The sequence below is a fragment of the Sebastes umbrosus genome, chromosome 19, assembly GCF_015220745.1.
Source record: "Sebastes umbrosus isolate fSebUmb1 chromosome 19, fSebUmb1.pri, whole genome shotgun sequence".
Classification (NCBI taxonomy): Eukaryota; Metazoa; Chordata; class Actinopteri; order Perciformes; family Sebastidae; genus Sebastes; species Sebastes umbrosus.
The window spans coordinates 22,829,931-22,843,832 of record NC_051287.1 but is presented as its reverse complement, the minus strand read 5'-3'; the positions used below and the strand labels follow the sequence as shown (position 1 = coordinate 22,843,832).

Below are 13,902 nucleotides of genomic sequence, written 5' to 3'. Positions count from 1 at the left end.
GATTTTTGATGAAAACTGCAGCAATTGCGACAAACAGGTTTTAGATTACCTTAACTGCGTCTGTGAGAAATTGTCAGTTTGAAAACCAACGTCATAAAATAATCCAGCAGTCATGACTGTGCATTATAATGAAATTAGGTTTAATTCATTTCTAATTCACTCCACAAGTAAGCTGTGAGAAAAAGCTTGCTTTAGGATGCATTTTGTTAAATGACTACTAGATGCTGGCTTCAACCAAACTCCCACACAGAATTGAAGAGAAGAGAAGAGAAGAAACTGACAACATCTCTCTTAAAATACAATTTTTCCAATTCCAATTTTTTAAAACTAAAGGCTTCAAAATGTCTCTCACTATCAACTCATGGACAGCAAATCAACCACAGATTTTACCACCAGGATCTCTCCACCAGTCAGCTGATGAAGACAAGAGCCTCCATACATGTTTTTACCTGTGGGGCAGTTCATCAGCTGCAGAACCAAAGGACGACGGGTCACAATGCCAGACCCACGGGGAAGGAAATCTCTGTAACACAACGGACAGACAGACAGACAGAAAGGAAGACGGTCAGCAAAACTAACAACAATGCAGAGGGACAACAATATGAATCAGCAAATGACAAAAACACAACAGAGCATGAGTCAGTGATAATGAAGCAGCATCCTCAGGCTTTGGGAAGCAAGTGTGAATGTGTGCAGTGCAATGCTGAATAACAACAAATCCTCACACAACAGCTGTGATCCCACCAGGCTAAATGTCCTTTTCATGTACTGCAGTGCTTTTTCATTTTTGTTACATCCGATACAGTAGGAAAAGGGTTTAAAAAATCATGAAAACAAATGTTAAAGGTTTCCGAAATTAACTGAAGGTTTTACTGGATTAACCCTTTGTTTATATCACTATTATACATTGAAACTGAAAAAAATAAATATTTGGATGTACATGAAAAATGATATTTTCTTTGCTCTATAAAAAACATTTAGACTGTATGATAACACATCCATACAGATAATCTACAATATGTTTGTGTCAGCATAGTATTGATAAAACAACAATACTACAGTAGGAATAAAACTTGATATAACTTGTGCCTGTATAGTACAGTGAGTGACCCGCCTAACTTTAACTTTAAAAAAATTGCTTGACAAATAAGCAAATTGTTAAATTGATAAACAAAGAAGAGGTTTTAACATAACACAAATAAATAGACCAGGTACTAATAATAATACTTAAATAAATGTAAAAAATAATAAATAAAAAGTATTATTATTATTATTATTATTATTATTATTATTATTATTATTATTATTATTATTAATAATAATAATAATAATAATAATAAATACATTGGGAGTTAATACAACTGTTCAGCGGCTTTAAAGGTCCCATATTGTGAAAAAGTGAGATTTTCATGTCTTTTATATCATAAAATAGGTTTAAGTACTGTATAAATACTGTGAAAGTATCAAAACACTCAATCCACAGAGAAATACACACAGCCCGTATTCAGAAACTGTGCTTTTGAAACAAGCTGTCAGGATTTCTGTCCATTTGTGATGTCACAATTCTACAATATTTAGACCATTTCACGGTTTTAAATGTAAGCATTCTAAATTTGTCTCAGTTTATTTCCTGCTGCAGTGTATGTGAATGACATCAGCTGACAGGAAGTAAACATGGACCCAAGCTGTTGCCTAGCAACGCAATTCCGTTGAAATGCACTAAAACGTAGCGTTTCAGGCAGAGCGTAAATACAGGCATATTCAGGCAGATTTTATGAGAAACATGAAGGTTTTTTTTAACATTAAAGCATGTAAACATGCTCTAGTAGAAACATAAAATACAATTATGAACCTGAAAATGAGCATGATATGTCCCCTTTAACTGACGTTTGTCATTAAAAAGAGAATCGAGAAAACGAGAAATCACTAAACATTACTGCAGAACAACTTCACAGCGGGGAAACACTAATAGTTCACAGGCAATTATAAAGACAAGAAGAAAGCCACAAAACTGAGCTATACTGTGGCCATTTGCATGAGCTTCTTTGTCAGTTTCTTCTTCTAAATGTATAACTATTAAAATATGCGTCAGTATTGTAGCATTTATAATGTTCTCTTAGCAATTTGACACGTCTACTCCAATTTCTGATACTGAATCACTGAAAACGATACCAAATAAAATAGCTCTTTCTGTATGCGTCTATGCAAATTAATTCAAGTGTTTTACATCTATTATAATGCTGTTCTGGTGTGTCTGAGGTGTGAAGTGTGTTTGTGAATGCATGTGAGTGTGTGTCCATACAGTCGACCGCCTGCCAACATGTTTTATGTGTTTTTTTAATGACCAAAATAGTGATTTCCTTGAGGGTGTTGAGCTGCTTATGCAACTACAGCGTCAACTTGCCACTGGCACTGTGTGCTCCTCAACCAGCTGACTGGACACTTCTTACTCACTGATGCATGATGTGTGTGTGTGTGTTAGTGTGCTCATAGCAGCAATAACTGTTAGAGACACATACTGTCGTTTTCAATCCAACATTATATAAGAACAATTTAATGTTTCCATACAAGAACAGTCTCCAATAAAACGTGCATTATCATATATAGACTGAAAAAGTTTATAATGTATTCAAATCACACAATGCTCAGATTTATCCTTTAATATCAGAGTGAAGAGTCTTGAGGAACAGTAATCAGCTGACCGACATAAATAAGAAATAGATGAGGCCTCTGTTTGAAGCTGAAGCAAAGCCTGAGGCAGTTTGGATGCACGAGTCATGAGCTGAACTGCTTTGGCTCAAAACTGTGACCTAAACCAGAAAAAGCTTATTCAGCAATTCACTGTGTTCCTGTACTAATTTATATTCTAATTATATGTGTTTGTCTTTCGGAGTGTATATGGTGAATATATGGGAATCACTATACATACATTCTGCTCTTGCTTTAAAGGAAGAGTTCAACATTTTGGGAAAAATTTGCTTTTCCTAAGAGTGGGATGAGAAGATCGATATTACTCCTATGTAGGGGTGTAACGATACATCGATCTGGATCAATATATCAATTCATTGATCGACAATCCAACATCATCAATTCGAACTGAAAACATACATATCGTCTTTACGCCTTTATTGTGAAATTCCCATGGCACGTCTGTGTCAGCATCTGCACCTCCTTCCTAAAGAGCCCAGTAATAAAAATTGTCAAATCATATTTGAGTTGCTTTTTTTGTGAGTTAATATAATAAAGGTAGCTGATTGTGTTAAACGGGCATATGATTTTGTGTCATATCGATCGCAGGCCCCTGAACTGAATCAAATCAAAATCGAGTCGTGGCAGACTTTGTCATATCTGTAAATATTGTATCGTTGTCCAAATAATTAATATAATATTGTGATGAAACTTGTGATTTACACCCCTAATCTCATGTCTGTGTGCTAAAAATGAAGCTGGAGCCAGTAGCTGGGTAGCTCATCTTAGCATAACCACTGGAAACAGCTACCCTGGCTCATTCCAAAGGTAACAAAGTCCGCCTACCAGCATCTCTAAAGCTCACTAATTGTAGGAGCCATATTGTGGTATTTTATTTTGTAAGGTGTAATATGCCTCCAAGCACTATGCGGGGTGTATGGTGTAGGCAGAGGCTGACCTATAAGGTAGCTAATATAGGCCACATGCCAGGTGCTGCTGATTAGAAGGAGCAAACAGTTTTTGACTGTGCTAGGACATCTTGGGTTGTGTGTAACTCAAACTACATTGTGTGCTGTTTATGACTCAATTTAGAGATTAAAACTTAATAGAAGTGACGGAAATGGATGGACATGATTGGTAAATAAACGCCATGTTATAAAGTATTGGAACTTTGTATATCATTTGTTTGGAGCACATGTCTAAACAACACTCTGCAATCAGTAGCGGCTAAAAGTATAGGACTTTAGTCACTACACTAATTAACACACTATATCTAGTCAGTATAAAAACAACTACTTGATGTTTTACAGGGTGTTAGGTGCCACATTACTTCTTGTTCAGGACCAGGAAGTCTCCGTTGGCTGCCCTGAGTAATAGTCTGGCACATAACGCACTTGTAAAAACCATAAATAGTTTTTTGTCGCTACTGTAACAACAAAGAGGGCTTTGGTATCGGATCAGTACTAGATATCAGCAGATCAATATCGGGAGAGAAAAAGTCGGATCGGTGCTTCCCTACTCGTAATACCTGAAATGTTCTGTTCAACTCCTCAAACTGGAAATGTCTGGTGTTTATTTACACATGCTGTCATAAGTTGCTGATTCTTGAGATAAGGGACAAAACATGTCCTAAATAGAAAAGTCCTATTTGTGTTGAAAATAAATAAATTCATAATAATAAAATGACTCAAAATGTTACATGTAAAGAAATTGTGTATACTCATGACATTCAATTCATATTTAAACAAAAATATTTCAGCAGAATTTGTTTAAATGCAGGCTCTGTACCCAGAAAATGCATGTATTTAGCCTGTCCTCAGCAAGCGGCCACAATGTCACACTGACAAAATAAGTGTTTAAAACTGCTATTAATGCATAAATATACATATCAAATGAAAGGAGAGCATCAATGACATATTAAACAAAACATAAAGTGAATTTTAAATTATATTTTCCATAAACTACTGCTTATCAAAGGTGTGTCCTCACTCTCTGTCAACTATGTCAGATTTGCCTTAAATCCTGAATAAATCAGGAAATATTGAGGTCAGCTATTACCCTGAGGACCCCTTTTCTACTTCCTGTTCATGGTTGATGCAGCAGTGGGACACATGGGTCTGGTAAGTTTTACATTTTTGGATATTTTAACATATAAACATCTCCAACTGTCTTATTTTTTTAAAACATAAAACACAATTAAAAGCATTAATTCAATCAAAAACAAAAAAAACTGATTAAGGTGACACAAGATTGCTCATTTCCATCACAGTCAACCTTTGTGGAAGATTTAAATGTTATAATCTCATAAAACTGCAGGTTACTCAGTTCTGCAGATCAGTCTTTCTAATCCTTTCCCAACCTGCAGTGTGTCACTCAATGCACGGGAGACAATATGAAAAACAAGCTGTGTGATTGTCAAAATAGGCCTGAAAAGACATCATAATGTTTGCTCATCCTCCACACACACTGGAGACACTGTACCAACAGGGAGCTGCATTATTGTTTGTAGTTATAACGTGCCCTTCTACAACAAAGGAAACCCTGCTCTCTCTGATGTGTGTCTGTCCATCTGCTGGTCTACCTGCCTGTCAGTGTTAGTGTGTATGGGGCTGTCCCACTCTCCCACTTGGATGCCTTTTAGAGAAGACAGATGGTCTTCACTGCAGGTCTTCCTCTCACATTACTCTGCCTCATCCTCCCCTCAAACTGCCACCACAAGGATCCTCCAAATGAGAGGACAGAATCAGCTTTTCACCAAGAATTAAAATCCAAAAGCCTGCAATTCTCCCAAGCTCAGTTTGATGAGTGTGGAAAAGAAGGTTGGATTACTGGAAACGCAACTGCAGTCCATGTCATCTCAGTGCAAGGTCGGGTAAAAACAATGACATAATTTCCAAAATGGATTATTTAGATAATCAGAACAGAAGAAACAATATCATAATCGATGGCTTGGCCCAGAATAAAGCACATGAATCCTGGGCAGAAACTAAACAACTAGTAAGAGACTTTTTAAAAAAACAAATTGAATATCGATTCCAAATCAGTGGAGATTGAAAGAGCCCAACGTACTGGCGAGAGGAAGCCAAATTCTGACAAAGTGAGGCCAATTGTTGTCAGATTTCTGAGATTCAAGGACAAAGAACTTGTTCTCTCCAAAGCAAGAACCCAGATAAAAAGTACATCAATCTATGTGAATGAGGACTTTTCCGACCTACTACAAAGGAAGCGAGTTGAACTCATCTATGCCGTCATCAGTTATGTATATCACACTGCCACAATACTGTGATGACTGTGTTCACTCATCATCTACCTAATGCTGCTGATAGTGTGAAAGCCCCTACACCCCACCCTCCTCATTCTCCCACAGTGAGGTGGGGAATGAAAACACTCGTGACTGCCAAAAGACACAACCCAAACACAGTACAGATACAGAGGAGAGAAATAAAAAATAAATAAAAAGGAGCAAACGGGTCAGACAAGGAGAACCGCAGATATTTTTGCAACAGGAAGAGAGAAGATAGGCGGCGACGGAGACACCAAGATACCTTCAACAAGCACTTAGCTATAAGTGCACTCAGCAGTCAGTGTCCGTCTCAAAGCACTTCACTTCTAACAGAAACAACATTCACTTCATTGTATGATGAGAGTAATATCCATCTATCTATCCATCTATCCATCTATCCATCTATCTATCTATCTATCTATCTATCTATCTATCCATCTATCTATCCATCTTTCTATCCATCCATCTATCTATCCATCTATCTATCCATCCATCTATCTATCATCCATCTATCCATCTTTCTATCCATCCATCTATCTATCCATCTATCTATCCATCCATCTATCTATCCATTTATCTATCCATCTATCTATCCATCCATCTATCTATCCATTTATCTATCCATCTATCTATCCATCCATCTATCTATCCATTTATCTATCCATCTATCTATCATCCATCTATCCATCTTTCTATCTATCCATCTTTCTATCCATCCATCTATCTATCCATCTATCTATCCATCCATCTATCTATCCATTTATGTATCCATCTATCTAGCTCTCTAACTGTATGATTTATACATGTACCAATATAAATTTGATTTTGCCATAGTGTTTATATAGAGGCAGCTATCCTTTATTGTAATATCTCTGGATGTATTGGGTCATTTGGGGTTATTTTTCTAGTCAATAAGCAGGACAACTTTACGGCAATATTTTATTTTTATATGCTTTTTGCATCAATGTGGTGCGGTACATTGATTTGTGAGATATTTAACTCAGTAAATGAACCAAAAATAGTCACTCCTGCCTGGTTATTTTACCCATTAACAGTTTCTTAATTGATTTTCAATAATCAATAATCAATAATCAGGGTTGGGGGAGGTCATCCCAGACACACTGATCATCATTGTCACAGCTGATCCTCAATCAGATTATTTTAGAGCATCTTGTGTTTCCAACAAATTAGCTCAAAACAAAAAAATTTATTGAATAAACTTCCAGTCACTAAATCATTCATTCATTAACACACACACGCACACGCACATGCACACGCGCACACACACACACACACACACACACACACACACACACACACACACACACACGCACACACACACACACACACACACACACACACACACACATGTCTAGTGGGATCCAGCTGCTGTGGAGTGGTGACTCACTGCTTCTTTGTTATAAACTGTACTCATTCAGCCTTAGTCACCTTAGTGACTAGAGTTGTCAGAACAGTTTTTTTTCTCTCACTTTTGTTTTTGGTTATTCTTGGACTTTCTTTAAGGCGATACACCCTGCGCAAAAACATTGTTTTTCATAAATTTTTAGATTTTGGGCTATTTTGCTTCCATAACACGTCTTATTTCAGACTAGTGGAAAGAAAACATCCAAAATTACACATTTAGGTGTTTATTTTACTACTTTGTCTATTTGTGCCAGTAGATGTCGCCTAAATTCAACCAAAGTTAGCATTATATAATGCTTCATTTGCATATTTAAACATGACATTTCAGAAAACTTGTGATACAAAACAATATTTTCCTAATGTAAGTAATCAACTGGGGATGTTTCATGGTGATATCTCTTATTGAAGTTACAATTTTTTTACCCTAGTCACCTGTTGTATCTTCGAAACGTATGGAATTTTACTATACATATCTTTAATGGACGTTTTCTCAAAATGAGTTTCTCTTAGACTTTGAGGCAGAAATCTCCACTTCAGTAGATCTTACATACACCATATCTATATTCCAAAGGTTTTTAGAGAGGGGTTTCTTCATATATAATTCATAGCCTGATTTATATAACATTTTATTCCTAAAAACATGGCGAAAATTACTTTTTTTTTTATGGCAGTTGACTGTAATCTCTGATTTATGGAGTGATAAAAAGAGATATCCCAAAATTAAGAACCTGAAATTAAACAAGAATTTTGAACTTGGCTTTCTTTTTGTATGCAAATTCGTGCATATTTGATGAGATAATGCCTCATTTGCATATTTAAACAAACTTTTCAGAAGACTTGTAATTAAAAAAAAAAAATTGTCTTAATGTAAGTAATCAATTGGGGAAGTTTCATGGCGATATCTATTATTTCATTTTGTCTCCCGTTAATGAAAAAGAGGGAATGGCCAATAATAGAGTGAGATGTAAACGGTTTAGGTTTGAAAATAGTCATAATTCTAATAACTCAACACGTTGCTCTGTTGGTCTCTTCATGTGCGTCACATCACTTCCGATTCCCAGAGAGACATTGAGCTTCATCTAATCCTGCTCTAATGCTACAGCAATAACAGCTCTGACATCAGTGAACCAACACAACCAGGCAGCTCCCCTTCACCAGCAGTGTTTGGCTCTCAGATAGATGAGACTGCTTTTTGGTGATGATGAATTGTACACACACGTGTTGCTGTCAGCCACAGTGGTGGACAGAGCCAATGAAACGGCTGGTTGCTGGACGGTGGACATCCAGATTAGACCGGAGCCAATGGCAGGATGTGTTGCAGGTAAACTGCGGCCCAAACAGAGATTAGTGGTAATCCTCTGGGGCAGTATCAGGACAAATGGTCTCCTCTCGTCTTCTGTCTCTCACTGACTGCTGTCTCACTCTTACTGATGTTTTTATAGTTTACATCACTCTTTGAAACAGAGTTTATTAAAAAAGTAACTTTAAGAGCTGCAACATATTTTAAGGATCCAGTAGTTTGCTAATAATTTCCTGAGAAGTTTCCTGCAAAGAACTTTATAACTGAAAAAAATAACAATCTGCAACTATCTATTTAAGTCATTTTCCAAAAAATACCAAACATGACCTACAGTACTTCCAGCTTCTCAATAGTGAGGTTCTGCCACTTTTATTTGTCTGATATGAGAGTAAACTGAATGCCTTTGGGATTGGCGTGTTGGTCGGACAAAACAAGCAATTCAATAATGTCACGTTAAGCTTTACGCAAACTGTGATGGTCATTTTTCACAATTGTCTTCATTTTATGGACCAAACGATTCATCAATCAATCGAGAGAATAATGGGCAGATTAATCGATGATGAAAATAATCGCTGGTTGCAGCCCTAGTACTAATCATGACAAAAATACACAATGTTCAGGAACTGTTTATAGTACACAGCAGGGGTGTAGCCATCCATCGATTTAATGATCAACGATCCAATATATCGATGCAAAGTGACAACATCGATACATACCGTAATCTTTAATATACGCCCTTATTTTGAAATTCTTAACTGATAAAAAAAAACATTTGCACTTATGAGAAATGTGGTACTTTATAGTGAACGACAGGAAGTCTATTTTTATTCTTTTTATTAAAAAGAATAGATTGTTTTTCATTTAAATGTCTGGAAGGGCCCATTAATGAAATTGTCAAATCATATTTTAGTTTTTTTGTGTGAGTTAATCTAAATTTAACTGATTGTGTTAAATGGGCATATCATATTGTCTCATTACGATCGCAGACGCCTGAATTGAATCAAATCCAAATTGAATCATGTCAGACTTTGTGATATCAGCAAATAGTGCATCGTTGTCCAAAGAATCAGTATAATATCGTATCCTGATGACTCTTGTGATTTACAGCCATAGTGCACAGTACACACACAGTACACAGTCATTTATTTGTTTACCGACTGATTTATTTATTCATTTTTAAGAAGGAACCAGGGAATTATGTAGTGGTTAAAGAGTCCATAAGCAGTTGTACATTTTCAGAGGTATTTACTTGAAAGAACTGATAAAAGAACTGCATTAAAAAACGAACAAAGACCCATTTAAACCTAGATAACGACGATAAATCCATTCATCCATTCATCCATTATCTATAACCGCTTCTCCATTACAGGGGCTGGAGTTGATCCCATCTGACGTTGGGCAAGAGGCGGGGTACAACCTGAGCAGGTTGGCAGTCAATCCCAGAGCTAGATAAAGATAAATGATTGTGATGATTGAAAATGATTGGAAATTGTACGCTGGCCAGTGGATGAATTTTACACTGACTCAAAGACTCTTTATTATAATAGCGATTCATTTGAATAAAATAATTTGAGGTGCACCAACTGAACACTGTCTCCCTTTTTCCCTATTATTACTACCAAATTACTCTATGGTCCTTTCCAGGAGTCCTGCTAAGAATTAACAGTTAATTATGAGTTTCTAAATGATCAGGAACCTGTAAAATAAAGTATTACCTCAATATCTCAGATCAATTTGACCAGTTGCCTTAAAAGAAGAAGAAATACAATGTTTATGTCAACATTTAATTTGTATGCTGGGTAGTTTATCTTAATGCAGCATCATCCTCTATAAGTCATTAAGTCTTCTTCTCTGTGTCTCTATTCCACCCCCTCCTCCTGTTAATAGTCTGTAATGGAGCACTGTACTGTACTGTGCTCGTGTTTCACATGAGTGAAGCTGCTGCTACTCGTCATAATGCTTCCGGCCTTCTCCCTGTTATATAATACATGAAAACCAGTTATATATCATTAACTTAATCTTTGTGTGGGGGTTGGAGTAGTGATGACAGCGGGGAGATAAAAAACTTCTGTGTTGTAGTTTTATGTATATGGTTTGTGGCAGCAGCCTTCACTGATAACAAAGTGCTTCAGCTGCACACCAGCAGCTGCAGTATCCTGCTGGGTTTGAGTATATCCCAGGAGAACGTCACACAGTTTGTGACTTTTTTACTAATTTCTCCTTTTGCATGCCACATCCCTCAAAGTAATTCTTGCAAAAGGGTCTTGGACAACCATGAATTACTTTGTGCTAAAACAAGGTAAACCTCCAATCAGAGGTGCAGCAACGAAAAGCTCCTTTAGTTGTTTTTCGTGACAATAAACTGGGGTACCCTTGAATCTATGACATGAATATTAAACATAAAAAGCAATTATAAATGTGATCATCTATGGTGTGTTCAGTGTTTGTTTTATTTCAGGGGCAGCTGTGGTGCTGATTTAGTATCAGCTGTTTTTGAAAGAGCTGTCCGTGGTGCTGAAAGTGGGTTCAGGACAAAAAAAAACATGCAGTTGCATGCAGAGAAAATACACTATGCCTTTATAAATATCATCCATACTAAATGTGCTGCATGATGTGGAAATAGTGAAGTCTTAGACCCGTCTGTGTTTTTTTTGTTTTCTGTGATAGCCTTTCAAATTGAAGCATTATAGGGGGATTTGTACCTGACTTCTACTCATTCTAATCAATAAAATATAATATTTTAAATACAAATATGTACAAAAAAACTTAACTGAAATTCTTCTGACCCATTTTCAGAATCAGGATATTGGAACATAGTGGTGAACACTGCTCAAACATGAAGACATTACTGTGCAAAAGCTACTACAAAGATATTTCCTCTAGAGCTATAAATCCCCAAAAGACAACCTAATTCAACTCATAGTTCAAGATAAATGGAGCACTGAACTTTTTGTTGGCCTCCTTTTAAGATAAAAATGTCAAACTGTTCATGTAATAATGAATTTAGTTCAAATGTCAACATGTGGCCAAGCATCCCCACCTCCACCTGCACGAACAAGTTTCACCCAGCTGGCACTGCGTGTGTTGGACACTGGAGACCAGTAAAGCTCCCCGCTTTGTCTGAGATAATTAGACTCCTGGGAGGCTAAAATACAGACTGGGTGACAGCGGCAGGATGGGAAACGGGGGTTGTGCTCAGTTTCAGATTTGTGAAATGTCTTCTTCACTGTGAAATCGCAGGCACAAGCAGGACATGCAGGGCTAGCATGCGATGCTTGACCTGTGTGTAAAGGTATAACAGATATGATCCTGGAACAATTATTCAGTTCATTGATAAGTTAATCAACAAAGAATTATTCGCAACAATATAAGCGATTCATTGTTACTTTAAGTCAGTTATCAAGCAAAAATGCCTAACATACATAACTATTTTCAGCTTCTAAACTGCTTTTGTATCATTGTAAATTTCATATCTTTGGCTCTTTTTGATGGTTTTGACTGTTTTGTTTTTGGGCTCTGGGAACTTCTGATGGCATTTTTCACTATTTTCTGACATTTTATACACTAAACGACTAATCGATTTATTAAAAAAAATAATCAAACGATTAAACAATATTGAAAATAATCTTTAGTTGCAGCCCTAAAAAGATATCCACCACTAGGGCTGTGCAATTAATCGATTTTCAATTTCAATTATGATTTTGGCCTCCAACGATTATGAAAACAAAATAACATAAAACGATTATTGTGCCGCACTCCGTTTCGCAATGACGCTCTCGTTTTGTATCGTGTTATGAATCCAGCGCTACAACCAAGCTGTTTATGATTAAATGGTTTACTAGAGGCACAAAGGTCTTCATAGATCTACCCTCTTAATTTTACTCTCAAAGTTCACCAGAAGGGGAAAATCTGCAATTCATTCAAGAAGAAAAGAAAAGAGAGCAGTCCCCAAAGGCAGCCAAATACATCTCAAGTTGTCGTTAATTGTCTAAGACAAGAAAGGGCATAAATAGAAACAAAGATTACAATGACCAACATTGTTTCAGAAGGCAGATTTTAAGATAAACTGCTTGATAAGGGATAGTCTGTAATTTTAGTTTAACCTCGCTGTCTTGACTTTGGAGTTGAGCACTTTTATATTTTACAGCAACAAAGCACCTTTGAGGTGAATTTAAACTGAATGAGAAAGATGAGAAAGGAAGGTTGAACTGAGAGAACTGAGCAATGAAAACAAGGGAGAAAAACAGTAGACTCTCCTGTAAAGACAAATTATGAAGACGATAAATGGGAATAGAGCAACAGCTTGTCTCCCACTAAGAGCTTGGCTGTCCTTGTTACTGAGTCACACCTGCCAGGCATGCATCAAAATCCAACCCAGCTGGGGCGCCTGGGTTAGCTCAGTTGGTAGAGCGGGCGTCCATGTATTAAGGCTTGGTCCTGACCGCGGTGGCCCGGGTTCGAATCCGGCCTGTGGCCCTTTCCGCATCCACTCTCTCTCTCCCCCCTTTCAAGACTCTATCCACTGTCCTGTCATAAAAATGGAAAAATGCCCCCAAAAAAACAACTTTAAAAAAAAAAAAAAAAAAAAAAAATCCAACCCAGCTGAGAGCAAAAGTGTCGTGGAGGAGTAACAGTGTCGACATGTACAGTAAACTCCTTTCAACAAGGTTTATATCAAACCTGTAGTTGCTAATTTTTTACCTAAATCCCATATCACCTCACGTAGACACATTATAATTGGCATGCTGTCACAGGTGAGAACAAGTGAACACAAACACGCTTTAAAGAGCAAATGTGCTTTGTGAAATAATCAATGTAAATGTCTCTCTGCCATTTATAAGTCTCCTATACTTTGGTATTGATTTCCTGTGCTAACCGTAAGCACTGCAGCGATAGCAAACAGAGTGAATTTCTGAATAAGAGACGGAGAGGGATGGAGAAAGGGAGCGTTGTGACATGTAAACACGCAGTACAGAGTGCTGGAAACGTGTGTTGGTTTAGGCAAGATAAGGCAAACACAATAGGCCTCTAGGGGGGTAGAAGACTGGAGGATGGGAGGACCTGAGCGACGTCACTGCAGCTGGAGAGCGCATTCATTAACACACACAAACGCTGCATAACAGGATGCAGCTTTTACTGACACTCACAGACAAAACATTATAACTGCTAAATGTTCTTGTAATAATATTTCAGTTTTTCCTTCCTG

General features: G+C 37.0%; 1 protein-coding gene across 8 annotated transcripts in view; it reads right to left on the bottom strand.

Annotated features, from left to right (window-relative positions):
- dnm1a (dynamin 1a) overlaps positions 1-13,902 on the bottom strand; it is a 65,168-nt gene that overhangs the window by 48,083 nt on the left and 3,183 nt on the right. For all 8 annotated transcript variants that reach the window (XM_037752700.1, XM_037752697.1, XM_037752694.1 and 5 more), the window contains exon 2: positions 450-523. In XM_037752700.1, coding sequence (XP_037608628.1) covers positions 450-523 — 74 coding nt within the window. The remainder of the gene's footprint in view (positions 1-449; positions 524-13,902) is intronic.